Consider the following 26016-nt stretch of genomic DNA (forward strand, 5'->3'; position numbering starts at 1 on the left):
GGGGATATAGACAGATCAGACTTCCACTTTTTGGAGGCCTGCGATGAGATGTAAAGGTCTTTCCAGAAAGTTTAGTACCGTTAGTATTTATATCCAGAATACAGCTCTCCCTGACTTCACTGACAGCTGCTGAAGGCTCAGCATGTCCGCAGGCTGTCTGAGGCTGGGTGCATTGAGGGGAAGGGAAAGCATGCCCAGAGGCCATGTGTAAAGGTTGTGGTTTACACGACTGGTTTTTACTACATATGAACAGCTCTGTAGTGGCAGGTATAGAACCTAATTGCCAGGAATAATTAAAAGTGCCATTCAGTTTCCTCAGCCATCGTTTCTCTTCTCACAGCTCCCTGTCTCGTTCTCTCTGTACCGCGTAGCAGAAGGGGGATCCATCCTGCTCCCCTCACTGAGAGCTTTCCGCATGGGGCTTCTGTGGAAAGAATTGTACTGGGCGTGTAATTAAAGATACTGCTGTAACCAACATAAACAACTGGGTCAAATTAAGACTTCAGAATCAGCCTTAGTGCTGGTCTGTCTTAACACTAAAAATCAAGTGCTTGGATGTTAATGTTCCACTAGCAAAGTTTGTTTAGAGGATTTTATTATATGAATTTCAGTAAAAATTTCCCTAGGTTGTTCTAAGACAACAAACTGAAAACAGCCCACTCCATCATTTGGAGGAAGCATACTGGCTCCCGCCCGCATGGACCATCGGTTAGGTTCGTGAAGGGAGAGCTGCATGCTAGAGCCTTACCCCTCGAGGTGACTTACAGTAGGAGCTGTCGTCCATGGGAACTGGAGCAGATGGTAGCCTTCGTGTCAGGGCTTTCCTCTGGCTGACAGCAAAGGAAGTGGGAGTTCAAGAGCATCTGGTAGCTCGGGGGTTAAAAAACCCTATACTGCTATAGTTGCTCCTCTTCCTCTGTTTTCTCTGCCTTCTCTTTCTGAAATATGGCTCAACTCCTGCTTCTCCCTCTCCTACCTCATGCCCTTTCCTGCTGCTCCTCTGCATAACCCCTCCTGCCCAACCTTTATCCTTTTGAGCTCCTGCCCTGGTGTCGCTGCTCGTGCTCCCTGCTCAGCTCGCAGGACCTGTTCTCTGCCCACACAGAAACTGTGCCTCCTCACCCTTCTCGCTGCCTGGCGCCAGCTGAGGGCAGCCCGGGGTGGGCATCGGTCCCGTGGGGTGCTTTCTGGTGCCACCATGAGCTTGCAGGCACCATGCAAAGCCCTCTTCTCTTTGGAGAGTGTAGTTGTTGGTCCCAAATAAGCCACCAGTCTCTATCGGCACACACGAACTGATATTTTCAGAGGCTCGTAACTTAGCCAGATGTCAGTAGGCTGTTGTGGGAAAAGATATTTCCCTGGAAGAAGCTGTAAAGCTCTAGGGCTTCTCAGTGAGAGGTGGCAAACATTTCTGTAGAGTGGATAAAGCAAAATGCCATTCCCTAACCACATTCTTGAGTCTTGCTGAGCCATCTTAGCTGCAATTTCCACACACAGAAAAGCAGCCTTTGGCAGGCAGCAGTCTCTGATGGGAGACTTGAGCGCAAATTTGCCAAAGTCCTTTTGCAGGCTTTTACAATGGGAGGAATGAGGAAATCTTACCATAGGCAGGGCTAATATGGTTTTTTTTCCTGCCAGCTGCATGTTTGTCCTATTGTCGTTATGAAAGAGCTGACTTGTGTGACTGTGGGTATATTGTGCTTCATTTAGCAGGAAGACTCAGGATTTTCCAGGAAATGATTGGTTAAAACCCAAATATCTAAATGCTTCAATTCAGTTCACATCTAAACTCTCCATTTACTTTGTAACAGAGACTTCAAATATTATCTGCCCTAAAACCAGATTCCCCAGGCTGCCGTGAGGCACCAAAATGTGACTGCACTCATCTTCACGGTAGCTGAGCACCCTAGCATCTCCGCTTTTCACCATGGCTCTCTGCAGCTCCAGAGGATTATTAACTATCTATCTATCAGCAAACGGCTGGTGTAACCTTTTCCGCTGTCTCTTTGCTGGTGAATCCAGCTCAGACTATACCTCTTTTGGCTGTAACATTTGAAGTGAATTATCAGTGAAAGTGTCTTTCACTTTCAAAGAGCTGCATTGCTATTGGGATGATCATATCACATAAAATAGTTTCCCTCTGCTTCTCCCCCTTTTCTGCAAATATCTGCTGGATATGCAGACAGCTGCATTTTTGGCAGCAGACTGGATGACTTGAAGCTATTCACTAAGAGCCTTAGCCGAGCCCTCAGAAGTCAATACAATGCCTTCCCTTGACTTTAGTGGAATTGTGCCCTCAAAGCACTTACATGCAGGGAATGAGTGAAACCAATATAATTAAACTTAGCAAATGTATCTGGGTCACTCTGACAGCAGAAGCCATAATGTATTTTTTTTGATCAGTATTTCATATCATTAGTTTTATAGGATGCTGCTTAGTTTGGGGTATTTTTTCCAACTAAAATGATTCAGGAGTAAAAGGATTAATTATATCGAGCAATGCTATTTTTGCATCTTTAATGTTGGGTTTGGCTTTCAATTATAATCCCCCACTTTTAAAGGTTTAAAAGTTAGTGATAAAACCCCATTCTAGGAATAACTGGAATCAGAGCAAAGGACAGACAACTGATCCCCTGAAAAAAAATTGATATAGTTTTTCCTAGAGTAGAAAAGAAAAAAGAGGACTTTTTTTCTTTAAGATACACTGCCATCAAAGCCAAATTTAAGTTAAAAGTGAAATTCTGAAATCATTTGTTATAACAGCTAAGGGTGAGGGAAAGAGTGATAGATCTAAGGAATCATTTTGGATCCAAGTCCTACAGATAAATGATTGGTATTTCACTTGGAAAAGTACAGGTTCGATGGGTTTCATTAAAACCTGGTGTAGCTGAATGTGCCTTTATCCCAGTTCTGAGGAGCTCTCACTGCTTGTGGATTAGACTGGAACCAGACAATGACAATTCTCATTTTTATCCCAAACTTCAGTTTGTGGATACAAGTCACCTGAGGATTGATTAAAATGCCTGCCTTTTTCATTAGGAACATTTGTGAAAAAATATTTGTGAGGTGGCAACAATCAGACAGGGAATGTATGGCAAAAGAGAAAACATGATAAGTTCCTGGTTCTGCAAAAAATGTAAGCATATGGTAACCTTCTATGCCTGAGTTCAAAGGGATTATGCTTGTGCTTAAAGCTAAGCCTCTGTTTAAGTCTTTGCTGTATCATATTTTGCTTAGTTTCTAGGTGCCTGCTGTTGGAGATAGGCGGGTAGTGAGATTTTTCAAAAATGCCTTAGCAAGTGAGACAACTAAGCATAGCAAAAATCAGATCCACAGAGTGCATCTCCTCTGGCTTTAGCCATCCAGACGTTGGATTTCCAGTCTAGGAGCTTAAGCCCCATCTCTGCTTAGTGCTGAGCAGTGGGAAGGCAGAGAGGGCAATCCATACCACTTACCTTAGAGCGGGATGAATCGCACAGTGAAATTGTCTCAAACCGTTGAAGTTAGAGGAAACCTAAGTGACTGATCCAGATTAGCTGTCTGACTTCTGGACAATAAAGATAAATGGGAACAACTTAACTTTACGTTTCCTAACTTAACAAGGTACCTGCGCAGTTTCAGCTCAACCTTGCTATGTCCCTTTGTCATTTCGGAAGCTTTACACCCTGACACGCAGCATCCTCATTTCTGAATTAGCCTTGTTTTTGTTACAATATATTAAAACTTCAAAACCCAGTTCTTGAAATAGTTACGCAAACAATTTTTCTCCGTGCCTCGGGGAGAACTAGACCTGGTTCTCTGGGCAAATGGTGCAAAAATCTGTTTCCTCTTGGAGGAAAAAGAGCTTTTTTACTCACCAATTGGTTTGTCACCAATGTTTACGGGGCGCTCCATAGAAATCACTGCTGTATGAATGGGAGCATCAGGCTTATAACAGGCCCAGAGAAATCAAGGCTAGAAACTAGTCTGACTGGTTGAAGTGTCCAGCTTGGACATAGCGTCTCTGGACAAATGATTCTCTTTGCCACCCAGTGCCCACTTAAAGTCTCAGTGCCCTTTATGAACAGGCGTGCAATGCTAAGGATGCTGTGCAAGGGGTGGGCACCACAGCCCCCTCTCATTGCTTCCCTATAAGGTCAGTGGAAAGGCAGACACCTGACTTGAAGAGCTTGGCTCACTCCGGAGGTGTTGGTGCGTTCACTATGTAACTGCAAGGGAGAAGTGTCCGAATTCCCCAGAAGTGGGTTTCATCCTTGGTCTCTCTGAATCACAAAGCAAGAAAGACCATGGATCAAATAATACTCTTCAAATTCCCGTTATTGCTTGTTTGTTTCTTTTCTCATAATTTTATTTTGTAGGAAATACAGCATTAGTAAAGGAAAAGATCTTTTGACGTTCAAAAACTTGTCTTATAAACAGCTTTAGCTTCTATTTTTGCACCCCACACATAGATGCGCCCACAGGCAGTTCCCTTGAATTCCTATTCCTGAAAGCTCTGATATTGGCTCTATAAAATGTATATTTAGGGAAAAGATAATCATTCCCCTTCAGCTACTGTCTCTGTTTACATTTGTAATCTGACTCAGCAGTCTGCCTATGTTGAGCAGATCATATCAATAAGTGAGTTACTTTTTCAATGTACATTCTCCCAAAACCTTTAAAAAGTATAAATGAGAGTATTTAGAGATTGTAGGTGACACAGTTTAATACTGAATATTTGCAATGCTTCCTTTGGGTCTCTCTTCCAATAAATTGTATTAAGAGGTTTTAAGTACATGAAAACAAACAAACTGTGCATGTTTATTCATCATACATTGCCATTTTCAGTACTGAAAGAAAGTCAAAAACCCTAAAGAAGTGGGAACAGGTAAAGTAAATCTTTTTATCAGGTAAAAGCTCAAATGTCTTCTTTTTCTTCCCGTTAGCCAAATGCAGATTGCATGGATGATATACCTCCAGACTTGGAAGCATCCATAGGAGGACCGCCAACCAACCAGATAACGGGAGCCAGCGATGTAACAGTGAACGAGAGCTCTGTAGCCCTGGATCCCCCGGTGCGGGCTGTGGGAGTACTACAAGTCATCCAAGACGTAGACTCCTTTCCCCAGGTTGGGGAGGGTAACTTCACGACAAGCAGTAAGTTCCTCTTTCTGGCAGAATTTGCACTGAAAGAAATGTTTAGAAACCCAGATCACAAACCCATCTCCAGTGCGGGAAAAAGCCCTTTGAGGGCTTTTTCACTGGAGCAATGGCCTTACTTTAAGCCTAGCAGAAATCTACAGGGTAAGTAAATTTAAATATCATGTCGTTCTGCTGTGCCGCGAACATTTCCAGCCTGTGTGCGAATCAGTGTGTTGAATAGCAAACTCTAGTTGGAGTCCCCTGCATGGACAGAACAAGCTGTTTCAGTCAACACAAAACAATATAAACTTATGGTCATCTTCAGATATTGTTTATAGTAAGTGATCCCCATTCACCACGATGACCCGCCGTGTATCACCTGGCTTCTTTGAGAAGCAGATGGGTGCGGGTCCTTTGGCCTGCCTTTCCTCACTGGGCTGCACGGTACCTTGTGGAAGTTATTCTTACCTGCATATCATAAAATAAATAGTGAACGCAGCAATCACTTTTACTGCCTTTGGTCAAGAAAAAAGAATATTGAATTCTGGGTTTGCCTTTTCCTTTATGTTCGTACATCAACTGAAGCTCATCTGGTTATTTATTCATATTTCAGCTTCTCATTTCAGAAGTGTTGATGGTCAGAGTTCCTGTACTTGAAAACCTGAGCGTAGTGAAATGACGCTGCCAATTTGTACAAAAAAAGAGAATTTTGGATGTTTTCAGTGTGGTTAGTTTTCACTTGTTTAAGGGGCACCGTTTGAACCAGTAACTCTCAAAATGTCTGCATGTCTCTCTGTTCCTAAAAATGATGTTCTTTGTTGAAAATCTACTTCTGACAGTTTAAAAAGAATGTTGTCAGCTGTTTTGAGTGAGGATTGTACTAGTCTAAAATTCTCATTTTTAGGTAAAATAGCAGATCAGTAGAAAATACATATCTGTTTGATACCAGTTGGTGTATTAGTATTGACAAGACTATTGTAGAAAATCATCAGATATACTTGAAGGGAGGTAGAAGAATGTGGTAAAGTATAGGTTTGTGTATGGAGTCAGCATAGGTCCTGGAAAAAATTACACATTTTCAACCATTTCTAGGTACAACTATGTGCCTGGGCATGAAAAAGAAGGCAAGTAATAATATCATGATAAAAGGTAGGAGAAAGATGAGGGGACTAGGTTGAAATGATTTTACGTAAGTCTCCTTACTCCGTGGAGAGACTTGATAGTCACGTTTTCCCTCATATCGCAGCCAGTGTCATGGCAGTGAAAATAACTTCTGGAAATGCTGGACTTAGGACCTTAGCCACAAGTGACCCGGAAGTGGATTTTTAAGTTCTTTCTTTGTGGATTAGTCCTCTCTCTTTGTGGTACTGGTTTCAGGTTTGGTCCTTCTGTGGTCTGAGTCCTGGATCCAGCAAGGGGTGAGCAGCAAGGTTATGGGCCCAGCTGTCACCCATGGCCAGCCGGTCAGCTGGTGGCATACAACTTTCTCAAGCCTCCTTGAGTGCTGGCAAGGGCTGTTCAAAATGAGATGTTATTTTGTTCCTTCCAGTAATTGTTTTTAAATGCATTTGAGGCAGGCTGATTTAAACCATGAAGGAAAGATTTAACTTCATGGTACCACCATGTAACTAAAGACTGGGTTAGACGCCGGTCTCAGCTGTAGCCTCCTAACACACTCCTAAAGCGAGTAGCTCCTCTGGCAGATAATTGTCCTTGTCCTGCTGTTCTTTACAAGGTCTGCTATTGAAGTTGGGAAGGAGAGCCGTGGTGTGCCCTTTACACCCACAGCTGCATGGCACATGCTGAGAAGAGCCGGCAGCCTGGTGCAAAGCCCAGCACTAGGGGTAGTCCATGCTTTTCATCCCAGGATCTTGGCACACCAAGAAGCAGTTCTTCTGGTTTGTCATCAGGGGTAACAATGGTGTTGAGGCAGCCAGGGAGCACAAGAGCTCAGTAATTCTCCAGCCACTCTCTTCCCCTCCAGTTTTGTTTCCAGAGTCTGCAAAAGGATCAGTGTCGGTCCAAACACATTTGTTCTTCATTTTCCAAGTTGCCAGCTAAGTAACTGGGTGAAAAACTTGCTCTGAGCCAGCAGAGTACTGCAGGGTCTGCAGAGATGCTTTATTTTGCCTTGGTGCCCTCTGTTTTTCCCCTTACCTTTAATAACATTGGGCAATAGACACCAACACTGGGCAATCCTGAGGGCTGACAGCAGAGCCCATGGACAAGGAACTCGCACCAAGACCACCGGTCTGTCCGGGCACACAGGTAATGAGGCAGCAAACTGTGGAGCTTCAGGAGACCTCCATCACCTGAAGAGGCTGGCCATGTGGTCTGGGGAAGGACTGTGAAAGGGTTTTTCCCTGGTTATTTGAGAGAGAGAGGGAGAAGAGAGCAGGGAGGGGAAACTGGCAGATGGCCTGAGCTGTGGGAAGGTTGTGAGCCTCACACCATCACAGGGGTGGCTGGGCACCCACTGCTAAAAACAGACCTTTCCAGTTGGTTTGTGAGGAAAGAGGAGTCCTCATAAAAATTCAAAGGACCTTGGGAGCTCCCAAACCCTGGTGTGTGCCTGCCTACACTGTGCCTGTCACACACAGTCACTCAGGGAACTCTGGTTTAATGCTTGGTTAGCTGTTGTCACTCACCCATCGTTGATAAGTAGACATGAATCTTCATCTGGATTTCTCATCTCAAAGTGGAATACAATACTTGAATATTAGTCAGTGGTAGGTGTGCAAGTTTACATGCTGTCATCACCACATCCAAAGTGGTGCAATTTGCAGTAGTTCCCAGAAACAGAGCTGTTTGGTCCCTTTTTGCAGCAGAGCTGCAGCAAAGAGGTCTTTGGTTGGGAGTTAGGGGCTGAGTTCCAGCAGTGATGGGAATTTGTCCCTCCAGCTGCCTTATGTGGATTTGGGGTGTTCAGGCACTCTGAAAGGTAGAACTTAGCATCTTAGGCAGCCTGAACTCTTAAGCCAGTGAAAGGGGAACATCCAGGACCACTGTATGGTTGTGGTATGAAACCAAATGCTAACTAAATCAGAGGGCAACTGTAGGCTAAATAACTGGGTCATAGCTGTCGTATAGATGGGACTTTATAGGCATTGTGTCTGTTTATTGTATTCAGGCATTGTATGTCTCATTTCCAGAATCCTCATAGTTACACAACTGCAGAGCTTGCTGAGCGTGCCCTTTGTGTGAACTAGCCTGCCTGGGAATTTGTAAGCGATGACGCTGATTGCTCCTAGGAATCTTTGCTGAAGTTGCTAGGTTCTGGCCTCTTTATATAGCATTAGTGACAGGAACATACCAAGGCTGAATCTGTGCTAGAAGTTTTTTCTTCCTCTTGTTACTGAATCTGCAGACTGCCTCCAGTGCAGACTTGACGTGGCACCCCGTACCCAGCAGCACAAGCCCTTGCATCCCTCCTTATTCCTGGCAAAGTTCAGTGGTCCAGGAGGTAAAGGACTTGTCTTCTTCTTTCCACCCACTTCTGCAATACTTTTTGCTTAATTGTTGTTGCATCCTTTTTGTTTGTTGATTAATCGTTCTGGTATTGTTGTCTTGTTTTGGGTTTAATTTCCCTTTCTGTGTTTCCAGTGAGTATTCAGAGCCAGAAGAGCTCCCACAGTGTGTCTGGAGGGAGGATATTTCCAGAGTACTGTTCACATCGGGTGAAATTCTGTCTCCATTGAAATCTGGTGGCAAAGCTCCCACCTACTTCAGTGGGGCCAGATTTTCATTTCTGGAACTCGGCCAGTGCTTTTCTTTTTATTTCTGTGTATGTGCTCAGCAGACATTTCCTCTTCTCTCCCTCCCTTTTTCTCCCCATGCTCCTGAATAGATAATGTCTTCCATGGGACCCTTGGCGACGTAGTGTACTATGGACATCTGGATGGGACTTCATTTGGGGCCCCGTCCCTAGGGCTCTTTGCTAAACCAAGCATCTCCTGTGTAGTAGCACTGAGCACTTAAAAACGGACCAGCAGTTTCTCTCAGCTGGCTTCTACCAAGTTCCAAGCCTTCATCAAGTCCCTTGGGTGTATCTACAGCCCAAAGTCTGTTCAGTATTTAGTCTTAGTGACTGTTTGGTCTCTGTGGTGGGATTTTGTGCAGGATCCTGGGATAGTATCTTGTAATGTGGTATTTCTGTAATCACTTGCTGAAAATGGATGGATGGAAAAATTGAAAAGCTGCAGTTGGAAAAAAAAAAGGGGGGGGGGGGAAGGGTGAAAAAATTGTGTGAGTTCATCCTAGCTGAGTTTCCTGCTTTGACCCTATTACTTTTCAGCTCTCCAGAGGGTATGAAAGAAGATAAGCTAAGGATCTTTTTCCACAATAATGCATCATAGCAATCTGTGTTGCCTAATTTTTAGTAGTGAGTTATGCAAAATGCTAACATCTTTGGAAATTTCAGCACAGGCGAAATTTCCTGCTCTACAGATGATGTGAGTGTGAGCTGAACTTGGCTAAGATCTGAACTTGAAGAAGCTCTGACCTACACCAGCTTTGGAGGAGTGGAAGGTGGATTTGGGATTTGAGGAGGACTTGCAATATTCTTTCTGTCAGGCTCAGCTGGCATTGAATGATATGGCTAAAAAAGGTAGTTCGCTGGGAAAGTAGCATCTAGATATTTTAAAGGTTGTATGGTGACACTTGCAGGAGAAAAAGTAGTTACTAATTTTTTTCATCTTTTATAGCATTCATGGTCATTCGTCTCCCTCAACCCATGTGGCACTTGCTAATTTCTGCAGTAGATAATGTGCACTGCCTGAGTCTTTGCTCTCTGTTGATAAATACCCCTAGGTTTTCAATTTAGACAAGCTTTTATATTCTCTTCAGCAGGATGTCTCATCACACTACATAAGGCTTCAGAAATCCCACCAGCACCGTCTCTGTAGTTGGAGGAAGATCCATAAATAATTCCACTGCAAACATGGGCAGGAGCTTTAGTATGAAAAACCACAAACTCTCCCCCAAGGTGTCGTATCACTTGCAAAATCCACTGAGTTTGGCGGGCTGTACAGCAGTGGGAGCACTCTAGAGAATACCAGCAGTTCCTCTTCTGCCTCTCATTTTGTTCTTTCCATGAAATCCTGCTAACGTATAGCATCGTTACTGTTAGGACACTTTCAAGTCTCTTTGATAGCTCTTCATTAAATCCATTAATCTAACTTCTCAAGTAATTATTTTGATCTGTCTATGTCTAAAATGTCTTTGTGAAGAATAATCAGCCTTTGGAAGTGGATGAAAGTGCATGATAAGAATCTGATCTGCTGTTGTCTTGCAACCACTTGACTGTTCCTCCTTGCTATTAATAGGGGGGTTTTAAGCAGAATGTAAAGGGGGGGTGGGGAAGGTGGAAAAACTCCCGAGACAGTAGTTAATACGGAAAGTTATTAACACTTGCATTAGCACCTAACACTGTCCTGGAGACAGAGTACTGATGGGACCTAGTTAAAGATTGAGCAGATTGGGTCCCATGTGCCCGGAGTATGACATAAGTCCTGGTGGCTCTATTAAAAGCCTGTGTGGATGTTGCACTAAATAGTTATCATGGACTGAAAATTCCAGCAAGCTGAGGTCTTAGATTTGTTTTGAGACTCAAACCAGTGCCAACATAGCATTGGTGGTTTAAAAGGCCAGCAGTGGTTTGAAAGAGTCACCAAGTGAAACTTAACTGGCACTAAAAATGTGCTCTGGATTGTTACATACACTTACAAGACTCCTGCCAGGCTCTGTGAATGGACAGTGAAGTTTTCCTGTTATAAAACTGCTCTCCTTTCCATACGTTAAGATGTGAAATACAGACGAAGTGTTTCTGTACCATAATTGCAAAAAGGGATGTACAAAAATGCTGTGAAACAATGCACAAATTTGAAGTCTAATTTTTTTTTTTTTTGCTTTCTGTTTCACATCTGCTATGTACATTGGCTTTGTGTACAGAGCAAGGATGAAACCATCGGTTCCTGAATCTCCCTTCTTCCCTGCAGACACACTGAGCTGTGTCTATGGCCCAGCTGGGGGACACGATAGGTACACGCGGTAGCCTGGCCTAACCTAGGGTGCCAAAAAGGCTGCAGATCTTAAGAAAATTGCTTAATAATTGACTCTAGGGAGAGACTTAGAAGAAAATATTCTCCTTCAGTAGTGGAAGCTCCATTTATAAGTCTGTCTGTACCTATAAGTGCTCTGGCAGTTACCAGCTTGCCCCTCTCTGTCCCAGGTTACTTGTTCCTGCCTCCGTGTAGCCCGTCTGTTGTGCAGCTACCTTGTGAGCCCAATCCAGAAGCTAACCAATTTTGTCCTGGGTTTTTTTTTCCGTTTGGATCAGTTCCCTTATCCAGAAGTAGTTGTGCCAGTACAACAGGAGGAAAGAAGTGTGGAGCGCAAGAGAAGAGGGACATATAAGCCAGCTTTCACAACACTATTGCCAAAAGCAAGCACGCTATCTCAAGCACAACTAGACCCTACACAGCTGTCTGTTTTGCCCAGAAATCAGGATAAACAAATAGGCAAAGTAAGCATGAAGTTTCAAATCTCATTTGAATGCTCATATGTGAGTATACAGGCATTTTATTAGTGGTCAGTGACTACGAGAGTCATAAGGGATTTATTATCTATGACGATGAAACTCAGTAAGGAAAAGTGCCATTGTGAAAACCGTGATGGCGCACAAGCATGTCTTCAGATATATCATTCCCAATTGCTCTGAATGTGCATTGCATGCGTGCAGGGGAAAAGGGGATCTGAGGGCTGGGATCAATGATAACATAGCTTATATCTTTATACTTCACTGTCTTAAGCACACAGCTAGATAAAACATTGAACAAGAAAGCTCTTAAAGCAAAATGGGCAAACAATGTAGAGTAAAATACAAATCTGAACTGCAGAGAGACCAGATGACTTAATACTAGCTGATCTCTTTGATTTATACTTGAGAATTAAAGCCTTGCCTTGCAAGAGATGTTCAGCATCTTGCATACAATCTGCTTGATTATTTAGGACTCATTCTCACATCTTTAATGTCTATGGAGTTTTTATTCTAATCAGCTTTTACACAAAAGCCTCCACTGAAATCATCAGGAAGTGCTGTTTAAAATACAATGTGCTACTGTGATTCTGAATCTTTTTCTGACTAATTCAGGAACAAAGACAATTGGGAGATACAAGGATCCAGCTTCGATCAGCACCTGAAAGTCAGAATTAAGAAGTAAGACTGAGCAGCAGCTCTCTAGCCAGGCAGGCAGAGGAAAGGCAGGATTTCAGGGTCAGCGCTGCTGGTTGCTGCCATTATTTCAGACAGATAAGCAATGCAAAAGTAACGCTTGCCTGTACTGCGCAGGCCCCAGAGACCCCTACCAGGTCAGGCTCTGCTGTACCAGTCATTATATACACAGATAGTAACAGACGGACCCACTTCTGAAAAATTCACGGGTAGGAGCAGATTATAGCAAGCAAGCAAACAAATCTCATACATTTAGTGGGAAAAGAAAGACAGAGAAAAGGCAGCTGTGCCTATGGGAGAGTAAAAACACGAGGCTGAGGTAGGGGAGGTACTCATAGAAAGTAGTGCCATTTCTGCAGCAGTCACCCTTGATTCTGCTTGCATGTATTTTGTTCTGGTTGCATTGCTTCATAATGGAGCGTACATTTGCCGTAGTGCTCCCATGGTGTCGTGACCACTTTGAAGGTAACTCAAATGAAAGAAGTACACCAGGCGAAAGCTCTCCTGATGTACTGTTTCCAGTCAATGGTATATACGTTTTCTTCCTTATTCATCTAGGCTTTGAGTCTGTAAACGTACAAGAGAATCATTTGCACATGGAAGCCGTCTGGTTTCTCACAAGCATTTAAAGGATCACATGCATGCTTACACCTGTACTTCTCGGTGGAAAGAAGTACAGGTGTAAGCATGCGTGTGATCCTTTACACCTGTACTTCCACAAAGTACACCTGTACTTCGACGGTTTGACTAGATGATCCTAGAGGTCTTTTCCAACCTTAACGATTCTATGATTCTCATGTTGTAACCAGCAGTTTTGATTTCTCAAAAAGCATGAGAGAGTTGCATTTAGAAGCAGATTAAGTGAAGGAGGTTTGTGCCTGTGTGAGGTTTTTTGTTTGATAGATAAATAGTCTTTCAGGAGATGTTTGGCCTGCAAGAAGCATCCAAAACTGTGCTGCTTTAAGTTTTCTCCAGATCCTTCTAGGGGCAACAGCTCAGATTTCCACATACAGTGTCTAGTACTTATGATTTCAGCCTGGACAAAAAAAAAATTGGTCGTAGTATTTGCTCATAAAATACCAGTCATGTCCCAGTGTGTTTGTGAAACAACGCTTTCTTTTGTTACCTCCAGCTCCAGCAGAAATTAGGGTGCTTCAGGGACCCTTTAGGGTTACCGCCTTAACCAGGTCACTTCATCTAGAAGTGAGAGTTCTCGCTAAATCTTTAGTAGTTGGACTTACCTCTTTCTTGTGCTGGATGTGGGAAGCTTTAAGTGAAGATAGTGCCTGAAACTGATGCTTTGAAACTGATAGGCCAGATGGAGAAACTGGCTTATGAGTGTTTATAGAAAACATGAATGATCAGAAGAAAAGTAGGGAACAGGTCAAGCCCTTCATCCAAGAGGAAATGTCCAACTACGGGCCTGAGTGTTAGGAGAGGATTTTCTCCTGCCTCAGAGCCTGTGGGGGACAGGAGAGGTGGGTAAGCCCTCACATTTTGGGGTGTTGAAAACAGCACCCACATGGTTATATTCTAGCCCAGCTAGATGCCATCTTTGCCGCTGCAGTGACAAGGCTGATATCCTGAGGAATATCCTCAGGCTGTACTCAGCACAGTGCACAGCAGCATCAGAGTTGCATTAATGAATATCTGGGCTTCCTAAGTGCCCAGGAGATAGATGATGGAATATCCACCCAACTTTGCCTTTTATTGTGACTATCTTTTGCAAGTGCCAATACCTTTGACTGTTCTTTTCATTTTAACTCATGTTAACAGACCTGAAGCACTCAGAGAGTAGGCAAGAACTTATGCTCTGTTGTGGCAATAATTAAACCCTATGTTAATCCACATAGTAACGTGCAAAACAACTTACCTGAAGATCTCTGTGGTGAATTTCTGCTCTATTTGCCACTGTCTAGGGAGTGCAGTGCTGCAACACAATGAAAAACCATACTCTTACAGGAAAAATGCATAGAAAATCTATAGAACAAAGATACCACTGGCGAAGTCAGAATATGAAAAGCGCTGAGCTAAAACAGCTTTATTAAATCATAGCATCTCAGTGGGGGGAAAAAAATCACACAAAGGAGGTTTAAAATCTGCCAGTTCCATATGCAGGTAGTTAAATAACGCAATGTTTTCAGCTGCTAACGTTTCTTTGGGAGACAGCCACCAAATGCGGGGTGCCAGGTACATATGACAATCCTTGCTTCAGCTTTTGCCCCCATGTGCATGGGATATTGAATTCAACTGACATGGTGCTAAACTTTATTACTTCTTTGTAATTGCTTTTTGAAAAGGTAGTGGCACCAGCAAATTGTCTTTCTGTGCATGAAAAGCTATCAGTCTGTAAGACCAAAATAGTCTCAGAGTAGGAGATTTTAGAAAAATGACCCTCTGCCAGCCTGCGCTGGGAGACGTCACGTGCTCCCAGCTGCTGAGTAACCTGCAGCCTAAAGATGCACTTAAAGGAAAGAGTTTTGAAGAAAAGCTATGATAGATTATATTTTCAGTTGTGCACCCTCAAAAGTGCCTTGTTAAACTACTGTAATGGGTGCATATTCCACAGGATGGAAACAATTACATTTGTTTGCAGTAATTCATTCCTTCTGTCTCTCTTTTTTTTTTTTTTTTTAAATTAATCCTTCAGGTTTTGCCTGATTATGACTGAAAGATGCAAGTCCATTTCCCTTGTAAAAACTGAAAATTTACTGTAAATTTATATTCAGCTTCTAAAAGCCCTCTTTCCAGACTAGATAAATAATGTAACAATATTTTAATCTTTAATTTTTTCTAAAAGCTCCTGAGGTCTAAATATTCTTCTGGAACTGCCTGGGAACCTTCTAGAAACTACCACTTTTCAGTGAGAGGAGTTGAAACTGAAGAACTTGAATGGAAAAGGAAAGGCAGAAGGGGTTAAAACCGATCTTAATGTCACAAAATTTTGGCTCTAGCTTTACAGTAGTGATCCCAAGGGAAATAATAATGAACCAGTGCAAAGGCATTTACATTTTTTGAAGTTACATGGTTGGTTTTCAGGTTTTCAAAGAGCTTTTGTTGTTTTTACTTTTCTAGGTATGTACTGGTGCATAGGGTAATATCTCTTTCTTCTGCCTCTCTGAAGAGTGTGAATGCTCGGAACTCAAAAGAAAGGTGGAACGGGAGTATGTATTCACTGAAAGGATTGAAACAGAGACAAAATGTTTTAATACAGAGAAACAGTGTTTTAAAATTACTCTGTTCCAATTTGAGTTTCACTTCTAGAGTGTTAGGGAGGTCTTGATTGTAGTGGTAGTGTCCAAGTGACCTAATGAACATATTTTCTAGAAAAATTCCAGCTGCAATTTGTTGAAACTTAAATTGACCTTTCCCCTCCACTGGTCCGAGAAGAAACTCTGAAAACGGATGTCTTGGTCTTGGCCTTTTGCATGTTCTCGTGAGCATTTCAGCGAGAGTCCCTGATAAAAGCAGTGGCTTGGAGGGGATTTTCTGATGCCAGAAGTTGTTCACTTGAAACTAGATTGTGACTGTGAGCTTATTTGAAAGGAAATGCTAAATGGCACCAGATTTATATAGCCTAAGATCAGTTTCTGTTGATGTCCTGACTGGGTTTGCTACCAGCCAGCCCCAGGCCTTCAAGGGCACTTGGCCAGTGAGAAATTATCCTGGGTGCTAGGACGGAGGTGCCCTTTAGGCACCTTTAGTGGCCTTTAGGTGAGATTGAATTCCCTCTTTAGCGTTAGCCTTGCTGCTTATTGTGCTGGTTGCCTCTCTCTGGGTTTTAATTGCCACATCTAGCATTTTGTAAGCAAGACAATGGAGCTCACTTTTTTGGCGATGTTACTTGTGTGACCCACGAGCAAGGAAAGCAAAAGGAGCTAGTTAATTAAGGAGGGAGCACACTTGCATGCTTGCTTTAGGCTGGTGAGACAAAACCGCTGGTTTCACATCTCAGGTCAAGGAGTCAGGTCAAGTAAAACTGTGCTATGTTCTTTTTCATAAAAGCCCATTTTGGGAGGAAAGAGAGACAGGCAGGAAGGAGACAGGGGATCAGAGGGAGACTCACATTAAATTAATTTAAAATATCTAACTCAAAAAGCTTGTTATTTTGGTTTCAGTTTTTGTAAAGGCTGATTTTTTTTTTTTCCTTCTTTACATACGGCATTTTTATGAATGTGTTTTCAGGTAAGATTCAAATGTAGCAGGCCTGGCCTGGCAGATCAAAGATTTATTTTTTAATGGGAAAAACCAAAAATGTTGAGCTATTGCAGCATTGTCAAAGAAATGTTCCAATTAAAAGGAGATGGGCATAAATTGATTTAAAATTCCTTAAATGTACGTAACGAGATAAACTGTTGACCTTTTTCTTTAGGAATGCTTGTCTCAATTGTTGTTCTGTACTCGTGTTTCTCTGTGAATGTGCATTAATATACACAGCCTAGCTTGTTAGAATTTTATCTGGTGCGCTAGCCCTGCTGCAAGAAACCATAACATTTTGGACATTTCTGTTCCAAACAGACAGTGGTTCTGTATACCTCCTAGTCGTATTTGAATCCTCTTTTCATGTGCTTGTGATGAGTTTTAAATGTGCTTATTTTTCTTCCCTATAGAATGCTTTTGGTTTCATCAAAAATACTGCTAAATCCTTTAAGCAAACTGTGAAAGCAAGCTAAAGAAGATCCAAAGGACATTTAAGAGGTTTTACTTTTCCAAAAAGAAAAGGTTTCATACAGTCTCTGTTTGGGGTGGGGGTTTTTGTGATTTCTAAACTAACGAAAAGAGCCACATTTCTCATAAAAACAAATATGCATAGACAGATTAAAGTAGTTTTTTTGCTTAAGTTTGCAGGAAGTCCTGGAAAATGTTCCTGCTGGAAACTATGGGCTTTTTCTGCCTGCATAGGTCTACTTTACTCTTTCTGCTAGTACTCAGTCAGTTATACAAGAGTTATAGATTATACCAGCGCTGACAATGTCATATCCCACCTGCCAATCCATAAATGTCAGCAGCAGTTTGAGTCATTTTGCACCCTGTGCGAAATGCCGACCCACAGCCTGGCACAAAGCACGTTCTCCTTACAGCTGCCCAGTGGCACACAAGGACCTTCCTGGTACATAGACCATCCAAATAGAGGGAAGCTCTCATTTTAGGAAGTCTTAAGTACAAAAGTTCACATTTTGATAGAGAGATTTCTGTTTGTGGCCATGGTCAGATTTGCTTCTCAATCAGAGAACCGGCCACAACCGTAGGTAGAAAATGTTACTGATAGTGAAACTATTGAGTAGGCTGCAGGGAAGATCAGAGCTGGAATAATTCCTGTTCAAAAACTGCATAATTACACCAGAATGTAAAACGTGTTGCAAGGTTTGATAGGCTCGTGAGGTTTAAGAGAAAGGAGTGTTAGCAGCTGAACTCATCTGTCATAGTAGGATGTAAAAAAAAATTTAAATCTCTGTGGGTTGGTGTTGCATGAAGGGTTCTTTTGAAAACCAGGTATTATAGCTTTTAACTGACATCTGGCTGCGGTTCTGCACTGGCAAAGAGATGAACTAAGTAGCTGGGGAGCTTGTACAGTGAATGATGCTAATTGCTAGCAAATTTGAAAGGGATTATATCGTGCAGCCACTACAATAGTGGAGAGTAGACTCAACTACCCAGGACATCCCTTGCAGTGCAAGTTTCCTAAGGCTTCCTCTTTAAGTAAAGAGAAATACTCCCTGTGTTAAAGAAATTGTTCTACTGAAGCTATTTTGAAGTGTGGTTTCTGCACTATCTTCCCTTTCTTGCTATTGTTTTAAAACAACATTGTCACTTAGACTCCAGAGAAGACGAAAAATCTGAAAACAGTGAAGCATTTCAGGTTGCTTATTTTAAAGGAGACATTTATGGTAGCTCCAGCAGTTGGTAGTGACTCATCTTAAGTGTTTGTCAGTGCTCAGTGAAGGTCAGGGCTGTCCCTTCTGTGTGTGTTTGAGGGGGGATCAGACACAAGTACGTACCAAGAGTGCATCTGAACACAGGGCACTAGAAATGAAGTGTATGCTGTTTTCAATTAGGGTAAAATTTCCTTATGGAAAGATTCTGCGAAACTGGATATTAAAGAAAGCTTCCTTGCAGAATTTTTAAATTATCCTAGGGGCCTCAAAAGAGAAGTGTATGAATGCTGTAAGAAGCCTGTAGGAAGCAGATTCAAATTAGTAGAATATGTTACTTTGAAAGCATCTAGAATTTATTTAAAAATACTACTGCAATTCTAATGAAATTAAGGGGTGACACTTCAGCTTGTCACGTTATTTTTCTTCATTGCTAATGCACATATAAATGGCTGAAATTGTTTCTTCTGTATGGAAAACTGGATGTTCTTACTTTATTTAATTGATCATTCCATTAATTCTTAAATGTTTTGTGTAGACAAAAAATGACTGGCTAACCAATTGAACCATCTCCTCCATGTATTCAGAAAAATGTCTATTTACCTTTGTGCCCATCTTAGCATAGCAGAAATAGTATAGCTGGAGGGTATGGCTGTAGTCATCTGTTCAGGTTCTTACTTTGTTCCAATACATGCATCAGACCTCTCTGTAGAATATTGTACTGTTGCTGATGCCGTGCCGTCAAGAACAGCTACATCTTCCAGTACCTGCTGGAGTTTGTGAGACTGAAAAGCACGTGCTTTGCTTTTAAACAGGGGATTTCTTACAGTCACTGAGACACTGTACAGTTGAGGCTCCGTGATTCTGCCCTTTTTTTTTAATATTACAAGAGATTTTTCTACAGCTGAATTGCACTTAAATCAATCTTTATCTTTTGAACTACAGTAAGTAGATAGTATAATATAAGTAATTATATAAATTAAGCTGTCCAATTCAAATCAGGTTGGACAGTCCTGTAAAGTTCAAGAACATATTTTCTCTGGGTTGTTGTGCTGTTTCTGTCATGTATTCTCTGTTTTTATGGGCTTGTGACAATTGATCTGTAACTTAAGCAGTGTACTTTGGTCAAATGTCTCCCAGTTTTCTGGGGGCATCTACCTGAAAGTTCCTGTAGGAGCATGAGCATGTGACAGGAGGCTAGAAATGGTCAAATCCTGCAAGTCCACATGTGGCTGGTGGTCGGCAAGACACTGATTTTGCTGTGAGGTGTCAGAGGTGGGGGGAAAAAAAGTGTGACACACAGTGTTATGGTCTCTGCACATGTCTGTTATTTGTGGGCAGCCCTCGGGTAGCCCTAGAGGATGCTGAAGCTGTGTGGATGGATGACCACTGAATGCCGTACTAATCTGCCCAGACTTGGCAGGCATGGTGGTCCCACAGCTGTGCCTGGCTTCAGGAGTTGGAGCTGTTGCTGCAACAGAGCCAGGCCCGTCCTCAGGCATGTTGTTTCCTTAAGCTGAACAAAAAGGAAGACTGTTTTCCCCTTAAGGTAAAAGTTACACTGTTAAAAGTTGTATTTTGCTAGTGACAGCAGTAAAAATGACATATCCAATACGTGGGTTCCTTCACCACCACTGTGGGATTTTTCTCTTTTGGCTTCATTACTGTGTGCATTTTTTTCATATCTAGTGAGAAGGCATCCCTGGGTGAAATTTTTATTATGGACATTTCTAATGGAATTAAATTTCAGCCAGGCATCACCATCACCAACACGCATGGTGAGGAAGGGGTTCCTAGCGACATGCACAAAATTCAAGAGCCCAGGAAGTGCTGGGCTAATGACTTGTCCCTTTGTCCTGGAAGTGTCCTGGAGCTCTCAGGTGGAGCCCGGTGTCAGCAGCATTGGAAAGGAAGGCAGGACCGTGTGTGTAAGAGAGGGAGGGAAGATACACGTGCACTTTATTCAAGTAATTCCACCACTGTTGAGCTTTTTAGCCACCTCCTTGTGTGTTTTCTCATTAAATCCTCTAATATATGCACAGGCATTTTTGTGACAACTTTGCACAAGGATGTTTGCTGTAACTGCTCTTGAAAGTTCAGTATATGATTCCTCAGTACTGTGCTTTGCTAGTGACCTAGGTTTTTGGAGAGCATATTATGCAGTAAAAGGTATTTAAAGAGACAGATTTGAAAAGCATGCACACGCTGCCACGACAGACAAACTCAGCCAGACTAACATGAGCTTTTCCAAACCCCTCATTCAAAAATTAACAGGAGTTGTCTTTAAAGCAAGCTGTTGTTTTCTGTTACAGCTGTGTGCACACTTGTAATTGAGGAACTAGTTCATAGTGATTAGGCAGAAATGGGGTTTTTTCTGCTTGTCACAACAGCCTACATTTCACATCAAGTTCTCAGAATTAATTGCCCCCGTGCAGATTTTTGCTGGCTAGTAGCCACCTTGTACATGAGCTGAAGTAGGAGTGAGAAGCTTCTAGCATCCTTGAAGAAAAGCTGCAGTAATCTGAGATCTCTTACAACAGCCTAGCCAGGCCTTGCTCTGTAGGTCCACTTTCATGTCCTACTCTCGTCGTGTGCCCTTGGTGGGTTGCTCTTCCAAGCACCAAACGCCCCTTCTTGCGTTCCCCTGAATGCCGGAGGTGGCATTCCCCCTTCCCAGGAGGGCCATGGTCCTGGGTGCCTTTGCAGGATCCAACAGCGCTGAAGCTGTTAGGCAGAGATCATAGCGATGGGTTGCAATTTCCCCCAGGCCCTGCCGCGTGCCAGCAGACCCAGCTGCAAGTGCTCTGGGACGGGCTCTTTGGTTGCCGCAGGGGGAAGGAGGGTGTCTGTGGGTTGAGCATCCCTTTTCTCGTTCCTCTCGGCCAGGAGCAGGGTGCAAAGCAGCAGGGCAAAGCCAAGCTGCTGTGCAGGTGGGGTCAACAGGGATCTGCAGTCCCAAGAAGGAGCAATCTCAGGTGGCTTTGTACAGCTGCTTCTGCCAGAGGTCACAGCTCTGCAGGATGATCAGACCAGAGAAAAAGGTGTTGGAAACCACTAGCTTACATTGAGTCTTCTGGTTTAATACTGTTTCATGCTTGGGGGTATTGCGATACCTCTCTGGTGTGACTGCTCTGAGGGATTTGTGTGGTGGTGGCCAGTACGTCTCTAAATCACCCCCTGAAAGGATGTTTCTTCCTTATGTTCCTTAAGAACAGAACAGAACAGAAGTTTCCCTTACCATTACACTCTCACTCATTCAATCCAGCACCTAATGTGTCTGAGTCAGGCTGTAATTTCCTTCTCCTTTCAGGCTTGCAGGAAGCAGAGCGCACTGCTGACATGGGTTTTTAAAATACAAATAAGGAAGTTCAGTCACAATAGCAGTCACCACTATAGCCCATGGAAACTGAGATGCACACGATTAAATTGTGTGACTTGGATGTAAAAGTAAAGTCTCTTTATTATGACAGCCTGCCAATAGGCCATACAGCGTATAGCACATGCTAGTACATACAGCATTTAACTCTACTTTTGTCACATACCTGCTATCCCTTCGGATTTTTAAATGGCTGGCAGCGTGATTAAAGCTGTTTGCTCACTGCTCAAAGGGTGTACGTCTCTCCACACTTCTCACTTTGGCTACGGGAAGAATGCTTGCGATATCTCTTACACGCCATTAACGTGATGAAGTATGGTTATTTTTAATTTTATCACTTAATGCTATTTGTTTTGCAGTAACACCAAGGAGCCCTGGTCGTTTAGCAGCTGCTAAGAAAACCAAGTGAAAAAGTAGTCCCCGTGCCACACCTGACATTTTAGACATATAACATCATGGTACCGCAGGGACAGCTTGCAGATGTTGAATGCAAGGGGGGGTCCCTTCCCTTCCTTTCTCTCTTTCTGTATGCTGCTTTCCTGAAGTTGGCTGCAGTACTCAGCTTGTGACTGAGCCAGCCTGTTCAGCTGCTAGCCTAGCAAAAAATATTTCCAAGGTAGTTTGCAGACATTTTTTTAAATTAACTCCCAGGCCAATTAAAGGAATAGCAGAGCTGACTCAGGATAGGCGGCAGGAGGGTGAGCTAGGGCAGGGGAGTTGGACTTCCACTTCTTGGCTCTGTCATGCTGCTGGTACACGGAACTATACTTCAGCTAAGGCAGAAGCTTGGTCTGCATACAGAGAAATTAAATGGAAGGATAATAGAAATGATCAGAGAGTAATACCTGCACATGAAGTGTTTCTAGCAGTGCTTGGGACTGCACGATAATAGTGATTTTAGTTCTGTCGGGGCCTAAGAGACTTTTTTGTGAGTGAATTTGGTGAAGAGTTGAATGAGACTTTTTGTTTAGCATGAAATGGAAAACTTAATTTATGCTTCTTAGGATTCTTAGAGTGGTGTAGGAAATGGCAGGATGTTACCAAAAGTAGCTAAATTCTTTCAGAATTAAAGGTCTTCGACTACTTAATATAGTACCAAAAGTACCTCAGGTACTCGAGAATCAAAACTGTCATGTAGTTACAGCCCTGTGCTTCAGTATTTTTGCATATTTTCCCTTTTTACGGGAGATCTCATTTTCTGATTCTCAATCAAATACATGAATAATTTTGCATGTTCTAAATAATAATAATTTCTAACAGGCTGTACATTGAATGAAATGCATTCAGATTTATTTCTGAAACTTACTGTGGGCATCAGAAGAACATGCTGTCCTGACCAGAGGTGCATCTGGTGCAGCACTTGGGCACTGAGGATGGCCAGTGGTGAACAGTACGGAGGGTGTGCAGCGGCATCCCACTGTCGCTGTCCTCTTCCAGACAGTGGGAAGGCTCAGAGGGAGAAAGGAAAAGCAGCTTTGCAAAGGTTTAAGAGGCTGGGTGCCCTGTTGTGAATGAAGTAGGGTGGTTCTTGTCTGGGAATCAAACAAGGGGAGAGTGTGGGACGGAAGAATGGGGTCAGTCAAAGATGGAAGAAAACACTTTGTAGTGAATAAGACCAGATGTGCAGATAAACTGTGAAGGACCTTGAATATGGGGATTAGCTGATATGAGAGCGTAGAGGTCGGTGCAAGAGACCTTAGTGTGATGACTGCATTGACTGTTCGGGTAATATTTCTGATCATATTTGGACTGAGTTTCCAATAGGAAAGAGGAAAGACTAGTCATGGGAAGAGAAAATTATATTGCAGTATGTAGGCCTGCTGGTCCCAGGGCAGGAACGTGATGAGCATGACCCATAAGAGTAAGGAGAAAGAGGAAAGTATACTGAAGGCAAAAATACTAGGTTTTCTTGTGTCATACTTGGCAGAGGCATGTTGTTGAATCACAGAGAGGGCTGGCAGCTCCCCGCTAAGACAGCTGATCAAGGGTTCCCAAAACGTCAGCCAGCCTCTCATAGAGAGAAGACAGATCTCCAAAGTGTTGACTCCTAAAATAATGTTAATACGTGCTGTGAATTTCAAAGGCCTTGTGTTCCGATTCATGGACAAAATCCCAAGGAGCTCGTGTATGCTCATTAAAGATAGATATAGATATATATAAAAAATGGAAAAAAAATGCTTTGCTTTTCCAGCCAATCAGGTCCAACTGTCTCCATGCAATAACATCTGGTATGTGTTCTTCCCCTTTTGCTCAGGTTTCTGCAAATGTGTTTGCTATCTGCTCCGTGTGTTTTATATCATATGTCCTTATTTGGACAGATTTTTTCCCCCTTTTTTTTGGAGAGAGCATTTGGGTGCTAATACTTTCTACACTGTTTATGAAAATGAGTTTATTGGTCTTGCCAAAACACAAAAGGTCTTCTCAGGAAACTGGTGTTAAAGTTTATTGCTTAAGTACAACATGTTCTAAATTTAGGCTTCAGAAAATTGGTTGTATTACTAATAATTTCCCCTTCGTTTTTTGATGCTTGACTTGAGATACTGGGACATGATTTCCAGAAGTGCTGAGTACTTACAGCTGTAGCTGAAGTTAGTAGAAGATACGCTTGGGTCATCCCATGTGCAGGTTAATGCTGTAATTGAAAAATCAGATTTACGGTGTCTTAACTGGGCACTCAGAATCAGTGAATGCCTTGAAGAGTCGTGACTCTCCATCTCAGTAGCTTGTGTCTGGAATGATGATGATGATGATGTTACCCCTTCGTACTGCAGGATGTTTGAAGACAGGGAACTACGTCTTTGGCTGTTTTCCGTTAAGGGATGCTGTATGTTCTCCCAAAACATATATCCTAGAGAAAGATTAAGGGAGGAAAGTTTGTTGCCTTTTCACTCAATAAGAAGAAAAAACCAAGTTTGTTTTGGGAGGGACTCAAGTGGTTTTTGTCATATCCAAGCCCATCTATCAAGTATCTCAACCGCTTAGGGGGTTGATCCAGTTAAACACATTTTTGAAATGCTGTCTTGAATGAATCTTGCCAGGTCATGGCATTTGGTTCCTCCTGATGTGCTGATGTTTGGGTATTCTTTGCAATGTGTTTCAGACATTGTCTGCTTTATCTTCTGGATGAAGCCCTGTTGCCATTCGTACATACACAGAGCTCTGGCTTGTTATTTATGGAAAAGACTCTCACCTTTTCTTCCAAAAGCCGTTACCATGCTCAAGTACTTTCTGCCCTTGCTGCTCACATAAGTCTCTCTCTGATGCTAGGGAACAGCAATAAAATGTTTCCCCAGTACTTTGTTCTCAGTTGTAGCCAGCCAGACTTCTTCATCCATTTTATTAGCCTCTGTGTACAAAAGGACCACATTAGTAACAGAGTTTTTATAACCCTTTCTCCTCAAACATATTCCCACTGCTTCTTTTGCATTAAAGATTTTATAGGCATTTTTTCCGTATGTTTTATACAGGTATTTTGTTAGTGCAGTTATGGCCTGTTCTAAAGCGTTACAATTATCAAGATGATATAGAAGGAATTTGAGACTTACTTATAAAGTGATCCAATAAGAAGTATTGGATGATTAATTTGGAAATAATTTTAAGAATCAGTAGTGTTTTTAAAGAAGAGGGTCTTAGCGATAAAATAAATTTCATTGGTACTGTTGTGGCAGGAGTTGCCATTTGAGGTACTAACTTCACAGGACCGTGCTCTTCCTCTTAGACTATCAGCAGCAAAACAATGCTGTGGTAAGGCTGCAATAGGAGGGAGCAATAAACCCTGTAATGGTAAAGTGCATTTGTGGGCAGACAAAGAAAATAGAGGGCTCTAGAAATGTCTCTCTCTCCCTGTCATAAATCAAATGTGATGAATAGTGTTCTGGTTGTTTTGATACTGGAAGCAAAATCTGAACAACACTGCTTGTGTTGGCAGTTCACTGTGGCTTCATGCTGAACAGAATCCATTTTGATAAAGGTCCCATATCAATGCCTCTAATGACCCTGGATATATTTTCGTCTCAGGTCCTCAGAGCTCCAGGAGGTGGTCACGTTTCTGGTTTCTTCTGGAGAAGAATGCTTCTAGACACATTTGACTGGAGGCAATGTTTTAGTAGAAGTGAGCCCCAGACTGGAATAAGGTTCACGCTGACACATAAATTTTTAGATACTTGTCTAGATCTGAGAGCATACCTGTCACCAGGGTTTTCATGTTTTGGCTTAGTTCTATCTTCAGAAAATGAAGAGTTCTGAAATAAGTTGTATTTCACAGTAGTGAGAATGTGAAATGAATAGTGAAATCAAGTCCAAGTTTTGCTGTATACTTATTGTCAAAATGAGGTTTTAGACAGAGTCCCATTGTCTGCTGTACAATTTCTGCCAGCTAAGGATGGGATAATAACTGATAAATTTTTCACAGCATT

The 26016-nt window shown here is 42.4% G+C and overlaps 1 protein-coding gene across 3 annotated transcripts in view; it reads left to right on the forward strand.

The window, feature by feature from the left end:
* Positions 1 to 26016, forward strand: part of RNF150 (ring finger protein 150) — a 148952-nt gene that overhangs the window by 91580 nt on the left and 31356 nt on the right. For all 3 annotated transcript variants that reach the window (XR_012775635.1, XM_075501023.1, XM_075501022.1), the window contains exon 6: positions 4926 to 5136. Coding sequence is in view for 2 of the 3 variants with exons in the window: in XM_075501023.1 (XP_075357138.1) it covers positions 4926 to 5136 (211 nt within the window). In the remaining variant the exon portion in view is untranslated. The remainder of the gene's footprint in view (positions 1 to 4925; positions 5137 to 26016) is intronic.

The sequence above is a fragment of the Mycteria americana genome, chromosome 4 (assembly GCF_035582795.1).
Source record: "Mycteria americana isolate JAX WOST 10 ecotype Jacksonville Zoo and Gardens chromosome 4, USCA_MyAme_1.0, whole genome shotgun sequence".
Taxonomy (NCBI): Eukaryota; Metazoa; Chordata; class Aves; order Ciconiiformes; family Ciconiidae; genus Mycteria; species Mycteria americana.